Consider the following 16036-nt stretch of genomic DNA (forward strand, 5'->3'; position numbering starts at 1 on the left):
AATTTCTGGCTGGTGGTTGATCCCGAGCATGTTGGATTTATGAGGTGATACTGTATATACATTGCAGCAACAGACACAGTCCCCATTTAGGATTAGAGACCAACAGTGACAAGTGTAAAAATTGCATCTGAAAGCCTGATGCGTTGAAGTCAATGGAAGGTTGCTATTGACTTTAGTGGGGCCAGGATTTAACCCATAAACCCTACCCTGAGGATGTTACAAACTAAAAAAAAACAGTTTTATAAAGAGGATGGGGAGAGATGTATATTATCAAACATATGCAGGTCTTTATAGTTGTAACATACACAAATACATTTGTATATTTACTTTCATTATTTGCATACAATTGGAGAATGAATGGCAAAGTCTTAAATACCCCCTGATTTAGAGTCACTTATGCTCAAATGATAAAATTTGTATGAAGAAGTTACTAGTGGGGAAAATATTTTGAAAGACGAGTTAATATATGACAAGTATCTTTAAACAAATATAGCTAACATCAGGTTAGATAAAAAGTGGGGGTGGGGGGGGATGGAGGTGGGGGGGAAATCCTTTATCTAAAACTGAAAACTGGGCCCTGAAATTGGTACTGGGTTAAACTATTGTACCATAGCAACAATAGGTAACAATATACATGGCATATAAAAAAGTTAAAATACAGGAAGTAGACACACCTTAAAAATGAAGAGTCAGTTATAATATATTCATTTAGTATTTTATCAAGTAAACATTTAAATGAAAGAAGATTTGCACTTATTTATTTTTGGGAGGAAATGAATTGCAGGTATGTGAGTGGTGCTACATGCATTCCAGTTTAGAATGAAAAATTACATTATTTTGACTGAGTTATTTTTATATCCATGCAAACCATCCTCACCTATCTATAGTTTCTACGGCCTTTATATAACTGGATTTGTGTCATTTGAAGTCAAAGTGTCCGAAGGCTCCATGGATAATTGCAAGAAGCTATCATTTGAAAAAGAAAATGTGACAGTCAGTCTTAAGAAAAAAGGGCATTTTCCTGGTGGATCTATTCCTAAAAGGGAGTGTTTTTCAGTGCAGTGTTTTGCTCGTGTATTTGGCAGTCACTTGAAATCAAGTGCAGACTTGAGCTACATTGTGGACTTGGCAGTGACAATTTGTGTGTGTGTGGTGCTTTAGTTATATTAGCCCTGGAGGCAGAGTTAACACTTGCAATGGGACAAGAGTATTTGCAGTCATCAGAGAACTTTGCAGTCAGCTTCAATAACATCACTCCATTTTTTTCACTTTTTTTTTTTTAACATTTTTTTTGGCAGCAAAGCTCTTAGTAGAGCCATCTGTCTTTCTATTAGTGTTTTTGAGTCCTGTTTTGAAGCTTCTTTGCTTGGCAAAGTCACTTTCATCCTTGGAAACCATTTAAAAAAAAAGTTCCATGGCTTTTTGCCGAAGAAGAGTACTATGCAAAAATTCCACACGGCTGTTCATTTTTGTTCTAAAAGAATACAGTTACTTTGTTTTTTGATATAAAAAAAATCAAATAAAGGCAGAAATGGGATAATTCCAGGGTGATTGAATGGGAGAGGAGAAGAAACAGCATTCTCCATTTTTTGTGTTCCATAATCCTGTAAACCTTTTAGTTAACTGGATCAGAATAGATCCAAGAAAACTGAAGTTGCAACCTAAATGAATCAAGTTAACACAGTGATTGGAGCTATATCTGGCATAGCTTAAATTTTGAGTTTTCTGTTCACTTGCAGTAATGTCTACCAACAGGTCTTTTAGTCTTTCCCTTGTAGCATGTTCTAGGTGGAAAAGGCAAAGTAACTACCAAGCATTTGAGCATTAAAATTGTATATATCATGCCAGTTTTTAAATTTAGGATAACCTCTTTCACTCACACACACCTCTGCTCTACAATGCAGTGGTAAATCTTGATGACCTCTCCTGGAAGTGTCTCTTCCTTGATTGGGTTATCTCCCCAGTGTCAAGTTTTTTGTTTCTTGGTACACTTTTTGTCAAGACCAACCATTTAGATGGCTTAAGTTAACAAAAGATTCACTCCTTTTTTGCATCATATATAAAGATGATGTCCTGACCATTTGTAGTAATCAAAAACTTTCACAAAACTTTGCAAGAGAAAGTGCTAGCTATTAAAATATGGCTGATTTCCAATTGAGATGACTAATTTGTGCCTGCCTTAAGTCCCTTGCAATATTCACTTGCAATATAATATTCTTCATTTCCTGCCTTATGCTGTTGTGTAGTGTTGCTGTACAAGTTAAATAGCTGACACTTCTGATATGGCTGCATTTCATGTGTGAGCAAAGTGTTTTATCAATGAGGGTGTTTTTTGTTCAGACTGTCTTGGAGTAAATGTATGTGTCTGTACAATATGTATATGTGCATGTGCATACATATATAATGAATGTATGCATATGCATATACACATAGACATTCCTACCTTAATGTATGCATCTTAGTTAGAAAGTAGTTGTGAATAATCATTCAGGGTGAAAGGTACTACACACAATTGTGATTTGGCAGCAGTGTGATATGGAATATCTTATGGCTGTATGGAGAAGGTGGATAAGTCTGAAATTGTGGAGAAGTAAGCTATTATGGTCTATGGGGAGAAGAAATAATTAAAAAGAAATATAGATATGTCTCACTAGTATCCTTTGATTTATTTTAGACTAAGGCAATTAATATTAAGTCCTGTGGTTTGTAATGATTAACATATGGCTGCATAGTTGGTGCTACTGGTACACCTAGTCACTGAAAAGTTTGTTCTAGTTGGACCTATGTAAAAATGAACAAATGAGCACCTACAAAGGCATGTTCTCCAGAAGAATTCCCAGGTTTGATTTTCCATCTCTTGTTCAGCAGGTCCAAGGACAGCTGCCTCCATTAATGATTCCAGTATTCCCTCCAGACCAACGAACTCTAGCAGCAGCTGCTCAGCAAGGATTCCTCCTTCCTCCTGGTTTCAGCTACAAGGCAGGATGCAGTAAGTCCTATAGATTTTCCAGCTGGAAGTGGGTGGAAGGCACAATTTGAACCAAGCCATCCAAAATTTATGATGTTCCAGGTTGCCAGAGTAAAAGCATAATTTCTCTTTCCTTAACTTGGCAGAAGAATTAAATTGCACTTTGGAGTTTAAGAATGTGAAGGGTGGTGTAACAACAGATTTGCCAGGAGCCCAAGAAAAATGTTAATTGACTTACTGGCAGACAATTTCAGAAATGGCTATTGAATTTGGGTGTCAGAACTGAGAGAACTTAGTGGGTTCTGATTTATGGGAAGGTATACATTCCAACTTTTTTAGTATTCCTTTTTAACTGGTAACCATGCTTATAACATACACACTCTTCAGGCGGTCCTGGGGGGCACCGCAGCCATGGAGGAAGCACCGGTCCCCCATGCAGCTCAGGCAGGCAGGCAGGCTGCAAGTGGGGGAGTGGGGAGATCAAGCTTGCTGCTTTCCCGGGCTCTCCTTTTAATTTGAAGAAGTTTTTGATGGGTCCCAATAAATTTCTACACTATTGTAGGGAAATATGATTTTTCCTCTAGCAGCCTGCTTGCTGTTTGTTAACTAAGGGGCTTGTTCTATCCTCTTTCTGCACACATAACTCACATTAATCTCAACGGGAGTTCTGCACAAAGATCAAAGATAGCATATGCCTCTCAATTTGATAGACTAACACAAACCATAAGTAGATTTAAATATGGAGTCTAAGACTAGAAACTGTAGTAGCTGGTATTTTTAATCTCAGAAAGCTTTGCATTATTCTAATATTATAAAAGCCTAAGTCTCTGTCTGTCTGTATTTCCATAACGCTTTATTCGTGCTCTGATTGGCTGTCTCAGCAGCCAGCCAGAGTGCCCTACACAGACAGGGACAGACAGCAGAGCACTACCATGACAGTAGAGACCTGAGGGGCCAGAGTGGAGGGGGGCAAGAGAGAACAGGGGGGGAACTTATCGTTCCCCTCTGCCTTCAGGGAGCAAAGAACAGGGACTGCACAGGGAGTGCCACCATAACGGAGGTGATAGAGTGGCAGGGCAAAGCCAGCAGCACTGGCCTCACCCCCCCGTGTCTGCTTCTTGGAGCCAGGGGCTTGTGCCACCCTCCGCCCCCCAACAACAGCGGGCAGGGAAGGGAGATGGTGGGGAACAGGGGAGGGACGGAGCAGGAAGAGGAGGGGGGTTATGGCCCAAAGCAGTGGGGGGGGGGGAGAAGGGGAACCACTCCGGCCCGAGGTGGGGGAGTGGGAAAAGGACACAGGCCTCTGTCCCTGCCCCCCACCCCTCCATAATTCTTGATGGGCAATTGGCTAGTTCTCTATAAAAATCCTAATATTTTTCCATTTTCCCACATAATTTAAAATGTTCTATATAATTTCTTATTCCTGTCAACAAAATCATAATAAAAATGGGTTAAAGATAAATGAAGAATCTTCCTTTCAGCAAATAGATTTTGCCACAGCATGAATTTCATAAACCTGTTTTCATGCATTTGTGCTTATCTAACTCTTCTGACATCAGTTTCCTATTGAGCTATCTAAGACTTCCTTGTTCTACCATTCTCTGTCTTTAGTGTGACTGTAGCTTTATTATGTCTGCATCAGTGTATCCATCTGTATTATTGACTAATTCATGAATTCATCAATTGTTTCTGGTTATGGAGTGCTCACTACTGGCAACGTTTTTAATAAATTTAGAATGTGAAGCAACTATTTTAATGATACCTTTTTATTTATCCCATAATTTTAGTGGTTTTCATAACTTCATTGAATCAGTACTGGGTTTCATTGAGAGACCTGCCCTTTGGCCATTATGCCTTATCCCAGTGTGCTATAGGTAGGGCCAGTGTTCATGACTCTTCACCTCACTCAGCAGCTGCAGTGCCAAAGCATGGGTTCATTCAGCTCTTCCACTGATTTCATATCCATTCTTTCTAGAATGATAGTAGTGATTCACAGTATAGAATGTTTAACTGAAAGCCACATTGAATATGAATACTACTGTAACTGTAGGCCTGGAAAAGGTCAAGAAAGCACCCCATTAGACATAGGCAGATTAAATTAGTTCCATGTCAGTACAGTTTCACTTGCAGAGAGGTTTTTTTCCCTTTTTTTCTGACTTCTAGTATATTAGCTGTAAGATAGTTATATAGTAACTTGCATCTGTGAAGTACATATGACATCACATATTTTTTGTAACCTTGGAAATGAAAAAAAGAACAAAGTGGTGGCGGCTGCTGCTGCTGCTGCTGCTTCTGGCACTAAAGCTTGGAAATAAGAGTATGCCAAGGTCTAGGACTGAGCAGAAGCCAGTGGAAAAAAGCAGCTCTGTGTTTGGTGATTCCCTGGCATGTTCAATTGAGTTTGAATGAGAAGCTGAAGAGAAGCAATAAGTAGTCGAAAGGATTTTTTCCCCTCTTCACTCAAAATGTAATGTAAACACAAGTATATAATCGTCTAACTATACCTAGAAAGCTTGTAGCAATGAAGAATATAGCAGACTTAAAAATATAACACGCTCACATCAAGTAATGTTTTTGACAGGCGATTAAAATATTCCCCCTACTACTTTTTTTTCACATGTTTATCGGTCCTTATGGTAAAGACATGGTAGCTGATAGACCAGAAGATTTTGGACAAAACATTCAAATGCACCTAAATTCCACATTCTACATTTAGAAGTGTCCTAAGCACTGAGAAACCTAAGGCTTATTGACTTTTAGGGAGGCTTAAGGTATGTCTAACTGGACTGCAGCATAGTCGTGTTCTACATACATCAGGAGCCGGCAGCCTATGGTTCGCAAGCCAGATCCAGCCCAGGAAGGTCTGACAATCTGGGGCAGCACAGGGAGTCAGACAGCATGCAGCTATGCTGAGCTGCCTATCCCTTCTGCAGCACCATCCTGTGCAACCCTCTGATGCTTTGTTATACCTCTACTTACCCTTGCTGCAGTGGGATCAGTATCTGCAATGAATGTAAGTGCAGGTGGCTCGAGCGCTCTCATGGGGGCCTGGGCTAAATGTACATTCTTAGCAAGATAAGTGCCTAACTCCCACTGATTCCAGTGTTTGATATTTACCCTTTGTTTTATGTTTCAAAGTCGCACTTAAAAATGGGACTAAAGTCCTTTAGGTGCTATTTTCTGGGCTGATACATTTTCTTCATGAGAATTTTGTAAAGCTGATTTATAGTTCTCAAGAGATTATGTTACTATTAGTAACTCACATTTGGGAAGTAAAAGCTGTATTATACACTTCAGTTCCAATAGCAAACAGATATGAGCTACATAATATAATGTTTAATACAGTATTTAACAACAAAGAGGGAATATATATATTTAGATAATGGGGGGCGGGAAGGAGAGTTTCATCAAGATGAGATGATTGTTTATTGATTATTAGTTGCCCCTTTGGGAGAGATTTAATTTGTTTAAGATTGCATTTCTTTTAGAAAAGCAAAGCATAGTTGTTGATTCTTGATCCATGGTTCCAGTTGTTATTTGACCTTTCTACCTTGGTAGAGTCATATGATTGCTTAAAATGTTTTGTGTTATGTTGTTATTGTTTAATAATCAAAGTACTGGTCTGTTAGAAAAAGAAGTTGCTAGTATGTAATGTTGGGAATATTTTATTCATGGATTTTCCCATGAATACAAGGAAAAATCCTGGCTCTTCATTGGTCACCTGATTTGCTACATTTTCAAAGTATATTTGAAATTTAAATATTAAATTTTTTTTTGGATGACATCTCCTTCTTGTATAAAAGGAAAGTCAGTACAAGTTTAGCCAATTACAATTTACAATTAAAACTAGCTGTGGTCCTTAAAATTGTTATCATATTATGGGTTAACCCTGATGTCTTCACTAATTTCCACTCCACATAGGTTCAGTTCAACAAGGTAAAACCCAGGCAATTATTTTCTTCTCTCAAATAATAGCAGACCACTTGTGATTTGTCACATGGCATTACAAAAGTCAGTCACTACCCTCTGATCTTACCTGCCAAACTCTGTTTACTCTTAACATTTCCACTATTGCTACTATTACTATTGGTGATAGCAACTGTGGGAGGCCTAATGCAGAGAATTAGGGCTGTGCAAAGCTTCAGGTGGTGATTCAATTTGGAGGAGATTCAGCCCGATTCAGTGCCCAAATCTCTGAATCGAATCAGGGGACCAATTAAAAGGTTCGAATTGATTAAGAGAGCTTCGATGATTCGGACAGTCCCTGGTAGCTGCAGCAGGTAACTGGACTCAGACTAGGAGCTGGTAAGTAGGGGCAGGGGAGGAGAGAGGAGGAGACCATGGGGGGACCCCTGCCAGCCCCCAGCCCCTGCTTGCTCCCCCAGTCCCCCCCCACCCCCATGGCTGCCCCACCTGCCCGCCCCAGGTCCTGGTGCTTTAAAGAAAAGCCCCACTCACCAGGTGCTGTTGAGTGGGGGGGGGCAATCTCTGCTGCCCACCACTGCCCCACACTGCATGGGGAGCTCTTCATGAACCCCTCCCCCCCATGGCTGCCTCACCTTCCCCAGCTCCAGCCCTTTACGAAAAAAAAAAACAAAAATGAGAAAAACCCTGGGGCTCACCATTCCTGCAGTGGCCTCAGGGCTTCGGGGGGCTCGTGCAGAGCCCCCAACATTGTGGAGGACAGCAGGAAAGGTGAGTTCCAGAGTTTTTCTCTTTTTTTTTTTTCCTTAAAGGGCTGGAGCTGGGGTGGGTGGGGGAGCCATGGGTGGGGCTGGGACACCGGTGGGGCGGAGGCCTCATGCAAAGCCCCCCACACTGCATTGGACAGTGGGAATTGCCCCCCACCTGGCAGCACCAGGTGAGTTCGGACTTTTTTTTCAAAGTGCCCAGAGCTGGGGCGGGCAGGGCAGCCATTGCTGGACTGGGAGAGCAGGCGGGATATAGGCCTGTCTGATTCAGAGATTTGGCAGCAGCTGAATCTCCAAATCAGATACAACCAAATCAATTCAGGACAGTGATTCGAATCACCAAATCGAATCACTGTGCCCTGAATCGGCCAAATCCAAATCTGAACCAAATACTAGTCACTTTGCACAGGCCTACAGAGAATGCACCCATTGATGTCCCCATTTTAACAACTGGGAACAGTCTCATTGACTATGAACCTATTGATATAGCCCATGATTTCACCCCATGCCATGTAGCAAAAATTAGATATCATGATGGTTAATAATCCAGAAGCCATAAGATATTTATTTAGGGGTTAATTTAATTAATGAAGTGCTTTGCAAATACTAAGTTGGATACAAATGGTAAGTCTTAAGACGATATTAAGTGTTGTGTACTGATTTAAGAGCTGCTACAATCTCGGAGGTGGCTGCTTATCCGTGGTGAGCAAAATAGCTCTTTTTTGTATGTCATGTATGTCTTTGTATATAGATTTGTGTACAGAATGCTAAACTATTGTGCCTTAAGTAACTGATAGTGAAGGTTGTTTGCAGAAGAAGACAAGGCTGCTGCAGGAAGATTCACTTGCTAATAAGGCAACATGGACTGGACAGATATTAACAAGTTATAATCCTTCCTACTTCCAGCAGCAGAATGCCTCCTGTCAGTTTTCTGGTGCAGTATGTGCTGCGCCATCCCTTATATTAGCTGTCCACATTAAAAAAAAAAAAAAAAAAAAATGTACAAGCTCCTTCTAAAGGAAAGGGACCAAATAAATACATGTTGGTCACATCTACTCGAGACATGGAGTATGCAGTAGCTCGTAACTGCTGTGCAGTAGCTTACTACTATACAGTAGTGCCGCATGGCACAAAGTATGATGTGACGCTAGTGCACAGTAGTAACAAGCTACTGTGTAGTAGTAATGAGCTACTGCACAGTAAGCATCTCCAGGAAGCCAGCTGGGGGCACTACTCTGCATTAACTCCAGTTACTTCTCCAGTTACTTGTGTACACAAGTACTAAATTACTGCGCAGTAACAACTGTGCAGTCTACATCACATGTACATGCAGCCACTGTTATTTGGGGCAGTTTTTCCCCATCGTTTCTTGATCTTTTTTTCTTTAATTGTTTGGAGACACTTTGACAAAAGAAGAAAAAAATATTAACCATTTATGATACTGTGATGTATTGTATTGCTATTATTTCTTTATGTGACTGAAGCATTTGAACTCCAAAAAAGTTACTTGCTTGGTGGATTAACAACAACAACACATTTCATTTTCTAAACTGAAGTGTGTGAGACAATTTGAATCATATGGCTCTTTTCTTAAGATTTTTTTATTATTCCCCAGGAATTGTGGTTAACGGTACTATACTTTATGAAGTTTTACTACAAAATATGTTTTCCAGGCTATCTGCTATTTCTCAGGAAGATTGCTAGGTGGCATTTTTATTTGATGATGCCTTTCTTTTTTAAGAATACATGCCAAACTATAAAACAAAAATGATTCTTTTTTCCCCATTCCTTTCTCTGTTGTAGATAATTTGTTGCAACAAATCATTTTATGCTCCAAGCCAGATGTCACAGATATCATTTTTAAGCACTTTAATCATTGTTTCAGCAGTATGCAATTGGAAGAAAAGTGTGAATATACAATAGGTAATAGTGTGTTTGTTACATATCAGTTCACAGCTGCTGGAAATTTTCTAAATAAAATAGCTACACAAAGTTATTGATGAAATATCTAATTACCTTTTAAAATCATCTTAAATGTATGAGATGGACAAGCCAAGGCTCATAAAAATAAATATGCTGAATTTACTGTTCATCCATTTTCTGAACAATATTCCCTATGTCCAATAAAAATGAAACTCATAGTTAATTGGTTCCTCATACAGTACAATAAAATTAATGTTTAGGAGTTAAATACCATAAACTTCCTTAGGCGTATTTGCTGATGTATCTCTGTTTTTTAGTTAGTCGCATGTTTCATTGTTAATGGGGTATCATGTGGACCATATTATAATCTTTCTTGTACTCGGGGTCCATGTGTCTGACTTCTAAAGAGATTGCATACTAATTTCTGATTTAACTGTGTCAGCTGTATCAGCTGACACACAGGTCATTGACAATCACCAAATCGCAAGAAAAAAAATGATATGGTATGCTTTTATCAGAATGACAAAAATAGGAACCATGTGTTGTTAGGACCACATACTGTAGCTTCTTTGTAAAAATGTTAATCATCTTTTACAGCTACTGTTTGTGTCTTGGAAAAGAATGATCATATGACTAAAACCTCATCTTCCCTTCCCCCCAAATAAGAAAAGAATATTATAATTGTAGATTGGTATACCAAGAATTGGATGCTTTCTGGTAAAAAGAGTGTGCCTACTAGCGTGTGTGAAACTATCACAGTACCAGAAACTGATTGGGACAAAAGTCATGTAGGTTGTCCAAATGCCACAACTCTTTCCAATTCTCACATTGCATGCCTTGTATCTCCATTTCCACATCAGACTGTCAAAAAAAAGTGAGGGCATGGGTATGAATTGAATAGTGGGAAAGTTGTATGGCATAGCTGTGTATATTTGCCTATTCTGCATACTCATCATAAAAATACTTGAGTAATAAAATATGGTTATAATCATTATAGTGAATTCTAGAGCTGGTTAAAAATAGGGGGAGAAATCTTAGATCAGTTAGGAGTAATTTTCAACCTATGATTTATGAGAAGGCACAATTTTTGTTTAACTTTATATGATTTTTTTTATTGATAAATGTTTATTTCAGAAAGTTTACATTATTTTCATTTTTCATACTTTCTCTTCTCCCTTTCTCACTCTCCCTTATTTTCTGTACCCTGGTTGTGTTCATTTTTATCACTGAAAAAGGCAAGCAGGACAAATAACAATAAGCTTAAGACCTAAGGAACAAAAAAGTCTACACTTATTTTTTTCCAATTTCATTGAAAAGAAGAAAGGAAATTTCAGGAAAAATGTGAAAGTTTTAAATTTAGAGTAAAAAGCCATATCTCACTTAAAATATATTTCAGTCAAATAATTCTGACCAGTTTTTGTTGTGTCATGTAATCAGGTTCAACCTAATAATCCTGTCAAAACATTATTATAGAACCACAGAAAATTAGGGTTGGGAAGGACCTCAGGAGGTCATCTAGTCCAACCCCCTGCTCAAAGCAGGACCATCCCCAACTAGATCATTCTAGCTAAGGCTTCAATTTGAGACTATTGCTCCTTGTTCTGTCATCTGTCACCACCGAGAACAGTCTAGCTCCATCCTCTTTGGAACCACCCTTCAGGTAGCTGAAGGCTGCTATTAAATCCCCTCTTAGCCTTCTCATCTTCAACTAAATAAAACCAGTTCTCTCAGCCTCTCCTCAGAAGTCATGTGCCCCAGCCCCTGAAACATTTTTGTTGCTATCCGCTGGACTCTCCCCAACTTGTCCACATCCTTTCTGTAGTGGGGGCCCAAAACAGGACACAGTGCTCCAGATGTGGCCTCACCAGTGCAGAATTAGAGAGGAGTAATTACTTCTCTCGATCTACTGGCAATGCTCCTACTAATGCAGCCCAGAATGCTGTTAGCCTTCTTGGCAACAAGGACACACTGCTGACTCACATCTATCTTATTGTCTACTGTAACCCCCAGGACCTTTTCTGCAGAGCTGCTGCTTAGCCAGTCAGTCCCTCAGGCTAACTTGCTGAGTGTGCAATCCATCCTATCTTCCAGATTAGTTAATGAAGATATTGAACAAAACTGGCTCCAGGACCAACCCCTGGGGCCACTCCACTTGATACTGCCTGCAAGCTAACATTGAGCCATTGATTACTATCCATTGAGCCCGACAGCCCAGCCAGCTTTCTGCCCACCTTACAGTCCATTCATCCAAGCCATACTTTCTCAGCTTGCTTGCAATAATGCTGTGGGAGATGGTATCAAAAGCCTTACTAAAGTGAAGGTATATTATGTTCACTTACCCCACATCCACAGAGTCAGTTACCTCCTCATAAAAGGTAATCAGGTTGGTCAGGTATGACTTCATAGATTTCATAGATTTCTAGGGTCGGAAGGGACCTATTAGATCATTGAATCCAACCCCCTACTCTGGGCAGGAAAGAGTGCTGGGGTCAAGTAACCCCAGCCAGGTGCTTGTCTAATTTCCTTTTAAATGCCTCCAAGGTAGGGGGAAGCACCACCTCCCTTGGAAGCCCATTCAATATTTTGGCAACCCTCACCATAAATAATTTTTACCTGATGTCCAATCTAAATCTGCTGTCCTTCAGTTTATGGCCATTGTTCCTAATAACCCCAAAGGGCGCCCTGGTAAACAGAGTATCCCCTATTCCCTGCTGACCCTACTCCCCCCCCCCCCCGATGAGCTTGTAGACAGCCACCAGGTCACCTCTCAGCCTTCTGTTGCAGAGGCTGAAGAGATTCAGGTCCCTCAATCTGTCTTCATAGGTTCTTACCTGCAGGCCTTCAACCATGTAAGTAGCCCTCCTTTGAACCCTTTCCAGGTTATCCATATCCCTCTTGAAGTGCGGCACCCAGAACTGGATGCAGTACTCCAGCTGCAGCCTCACCAGTGCCACATAACGGGGAAGTATCACCTCTCTAGACCTGCACATGATGTACCTACTAATGCAAGAAAGACTGTGGTTAACCTTACTTATTACCTCATCATATTGGTGACTCAGATTCATTTTTGCATTGACAATGACTCTGAGATCCCTTTCTGCTGTTATGCTACTTAGAATGGTACTTCCCAGTCTATAGGTGTACTGGTGAGTCTTTCTCCCCAGGTGCAGCACTTTGCACTTATCTTTGTTAAATTTGGATGTCCAAATCCACCTGAATTCGCTCCCTGCCCTCTAGTGTGTTTGCTGTACCCCATAGTTTGGTGTTGTTTGTGAATTTGAACTGAATGCTTTCTACAACCTCATCCAAATCACTGATGAAGATATTGAACAGTACTGGTCCAAGGACAAAGCCTTGGGGGACACCACTGCCCACATCTCTCCAGGTAGAAACTAACCCATCCACCACCACTCTCTGGGTGCATCCCATAAACCAGTTTCCACCCACCTGACTGAAAAAATCCACATTACAGCTATTTAGTTTATTTATAAAAATTGGGTGCAACACTGTTTAAAAGCCTTTTTTAAATCCAGGTAAATAACATCTACCTCTACTCCTGCATCTATGCACTTTGTGATCTGGTCATAAAAAAAACAACAGGTTAGTCAGGAAGGATCTGCCTGCTATAAACCCATGCTGGTTGCCCTTTAGCATTGTGTTACCTGCTGGCCCCCCACAAATGTGATCTTTAATGATTTTTTCTAAAGTCTTGCCAAGAATAGAGGTGAGGCTAACCAGCCTACAATTATCCAGGTCCTCCTTCCTCCCCTTCTTGAAAATAGGGACCACTTGGCCCTTTTCCAGTCCTCTGGGACTTACCCTTGATGAATCCATGCTGACTGTTCCTAATCACCTTCTCCTCCAAGTTCTTAGAAATGGATTCCTTGAGGATCTGCTCCATGGTTTTTCCAGGGTATGAGGTGAGGCTGACTGGTCTGTAGTTCCCTGGATCCTCCTCTTTCCTTTTTTTAAAGATGGGCACTATATTTGCCCTTTTCCAATCATCAAGGACTTCCCTTGATCACCATGAGTTTTCAGAGATAATGGCCAGTGACTCTACAATCACATTATAATTTAATATTAGTATTTGTTGTAGTTTTATAAAGTGGTGGTGCCTACTCTGAAGTGCTAGCAGGCTATTACAAGACAAGACACTGGGAGAGGATTATAACATGGAAGAGAATAAATGAGATGAGTGAGAATACACAAAATAGTTTTAAAATGTAACTGACTAGTAGAATGAACATCTGTTGCTAGCATCTTTTAAAATTATATTTATTTTGTAATTTTATAAAAAAAAACGTATTGGAACTAGAATATGGTTTTCAAAGGCATATGAGCAACTTAAGAGCCAAAGCCCATTCTTCAAAGTGTGCTAAGTAGTTGGAGCCTCAAATGGAACTGGGAAATAAGTGGGATACTAGGCATCTAAACACATTTGAGTGAGCAGGCACATCGAGATTTCATGGCATTTGACCTCCTAAGTGCTTAAACTGCTTTTGAGAATAGGACTTAGGGTCCATTTTACCCAACTCCTAAGTGAATATAACTGTCCAAATATAAACCCCACCCATTCCATGCTTATCCACCTCCACAAAATTACGTGGAGTAGATTACGTGGAGCAGCCCTGAACATTTGTCCCACCACTTCACTTGGGCTTTCTGTCTTGGGAGGACCCAAGCTCTAAGCCACTCCCAGCTTCTCAGGCCTGCTCCTGAATGTCTACTCTGCCTGAATTTTGGGCCTAGGAATATGCAGAACAGATGCAAGTGCACAGGGCTTATTTCTTAGAGGCATGTCCAGCCTGATGGTTTTGACATCCTCTAGGCTCTTGAAGTTCTTAGGAGTCTCCACAGATATTGCCTCTTGACTACATGAGAAAGTTGCACTGATTTAATTTAAGAAGTAATTTTGAACTGATTTGTGTGAAAAATGTTATACCAATTTTAACTAGGCTTCATTTAGTTTTGTTTAAGTTCAGTAGGGTTTAGTTAAAACCAAACTCAAATAAGCTATTCTTAAACTAAAGAGAGAGGTTTGTTTGGAAAAGTAGAAAGTGACTTAAGTTACCAGAACAATTTTCTCATATGGACTGGGTTTTTGGAGGTTTGTCTTTGGGGGATTGTGAGATGAAGGTATGTTTAAAGATGGGGCACTTGCATGATATAGAGGAACAGAATAGAGATTCCAAGCAAAAGGGACACCATGGAGCATGATGTGAAGGTGCTTGTATGTGAGAGAAACAAAGAGGGAGCAGTGGGAAAGGTTCAGGTCTCAAAAGTAGAATGGCAGGTGAACAATGATGATTGGAGAGGATGGACTTAATGGCCCAGGGGGCCCTTTCCCATCCTGTGCTCCTCTGTAGGCAGAAGAACAAATGAGCATCTTTGTAAAATAGGATGAAGGATTTGAAACGAATGTGAGAAGGAAAGTATTCAGCCCTGATCTTTATACATGAAATGTCCAGAAAGTGCCTATGTGACTGAAGCTTGAGTCTCTTCATCAAAAGTGTTTTAGGCATTTAAGATTAAAGGGTCGCTGGAAACTGATGGAACCAAGGCTGGTGACTCACTTTTGGAAACTTTAACTTACAGGTTTTTAGAGACCACTGGATTCTGATGAGATGTTGCTAGTTTGTCTCTTTTCTCTTATACCCTCAAGTAGCTCCATTCTCCCATAATTCTAACCTCTTTTCTCTTCAACACTCAGTACTTTGCTTTGGAGATGGCAGCATTCACAAGCTAGCTTCCAATGATTATTTTCTATTTGTTCAAGACAGATGATCTTCTCCAGTGTCTGTAGGTCATCCAAAGACAATTCCACTATTCCTCGCTTGTGTTGGTGTCCCACACAAGACATCTCATTCTCCATCTCTGGCAAATCAAACCTGTACTCAGCAGCATTCTTCTCTAATACCTTCATTTCCTAAGTAAGCTTAAGGTCCCATATTCCATCCACTAATATCTTCTTTCTCCTAACTTTCCTCTGCATCAAAGATACTCAAGTAATCTTTTGAGGGATATTCCTACAATCGACCTCCGAGACTGAGCCGCCAATTCTGTGCTTAACTCCCTACCTTTTACACAAGTAGCTCACAAGTACCTCTTCAACCCTTTTCACCTCTCTCCCATGCCTTGTCATCATTACATGCTCTTTCTTATGGTCTCTTTCTCTCTCCTTAGTGTCATGTCTGAGTAATATTATTTATCTAAGCAATACTTAAATTATGGGAAGATGGGAGCAACTATTTTTATAGAAGAAGAATTTACCAAATAAATCACTTCTGTTTTTGCTTTTATGATGTGCATTCCACCCCTTGTCCCATTCTAGATTCTGGCATGCCATTTATTCTAAAAAATAGAAATAATAACAACCTGACTTTATTATTTACTTAATAGGAAAAATCCAATAGCTATAGTTGATAGTTTATAATTTAAGAGTCTTACATAATCC

At 40.1% G+C, this 16036-nt stretch overlaps 1 protein-coding gene across 19 annotated transcripts in view; it reads left to right on the plus strand.

The window, feature by feature from the left end:
• The window catches only part of SOX5 (SRY-box transcription factor 5), a 947053-nt gene that overhangs the window by 804890 nt on the left and 126127 nt on the right, over positions 1-16036 (plus strand). For 14 of the 19 annotated variants that reach the window (XM_059726572.1, XM_059726578.1, XM_059726573.1 and 11 more), the window contains one exon: positions 2866-2989. In XM_059726572.1, the coding sequence (XP_059582555.1) occupies positions 2866-2989 (124 nt within the window). The remainder of the gene's footprint in view (positions 1-2865; positions 2990-16036) is intronic. The other 5 variants (XM_059726574.1, XM_059726569.1, XM_059726571.1 and 2 more) reach the window with 1 other exon arrangement.

The sequence above is a fragment of the Alligator mississippiensis genome, chromosome 4, assembly GCF_030867095.1.
Source record: "Alligator mississippiensis isolate rAllMis1 chromosome 4, rAllMis1, whole genome shotgun sequence".
In the NCBI taxonomy this organism is placed as follows: Eukaryota; Metazoa; Chordata; order Crocodylia; family Alligatoridae; genus Alligator; species Alligator mississippiensis.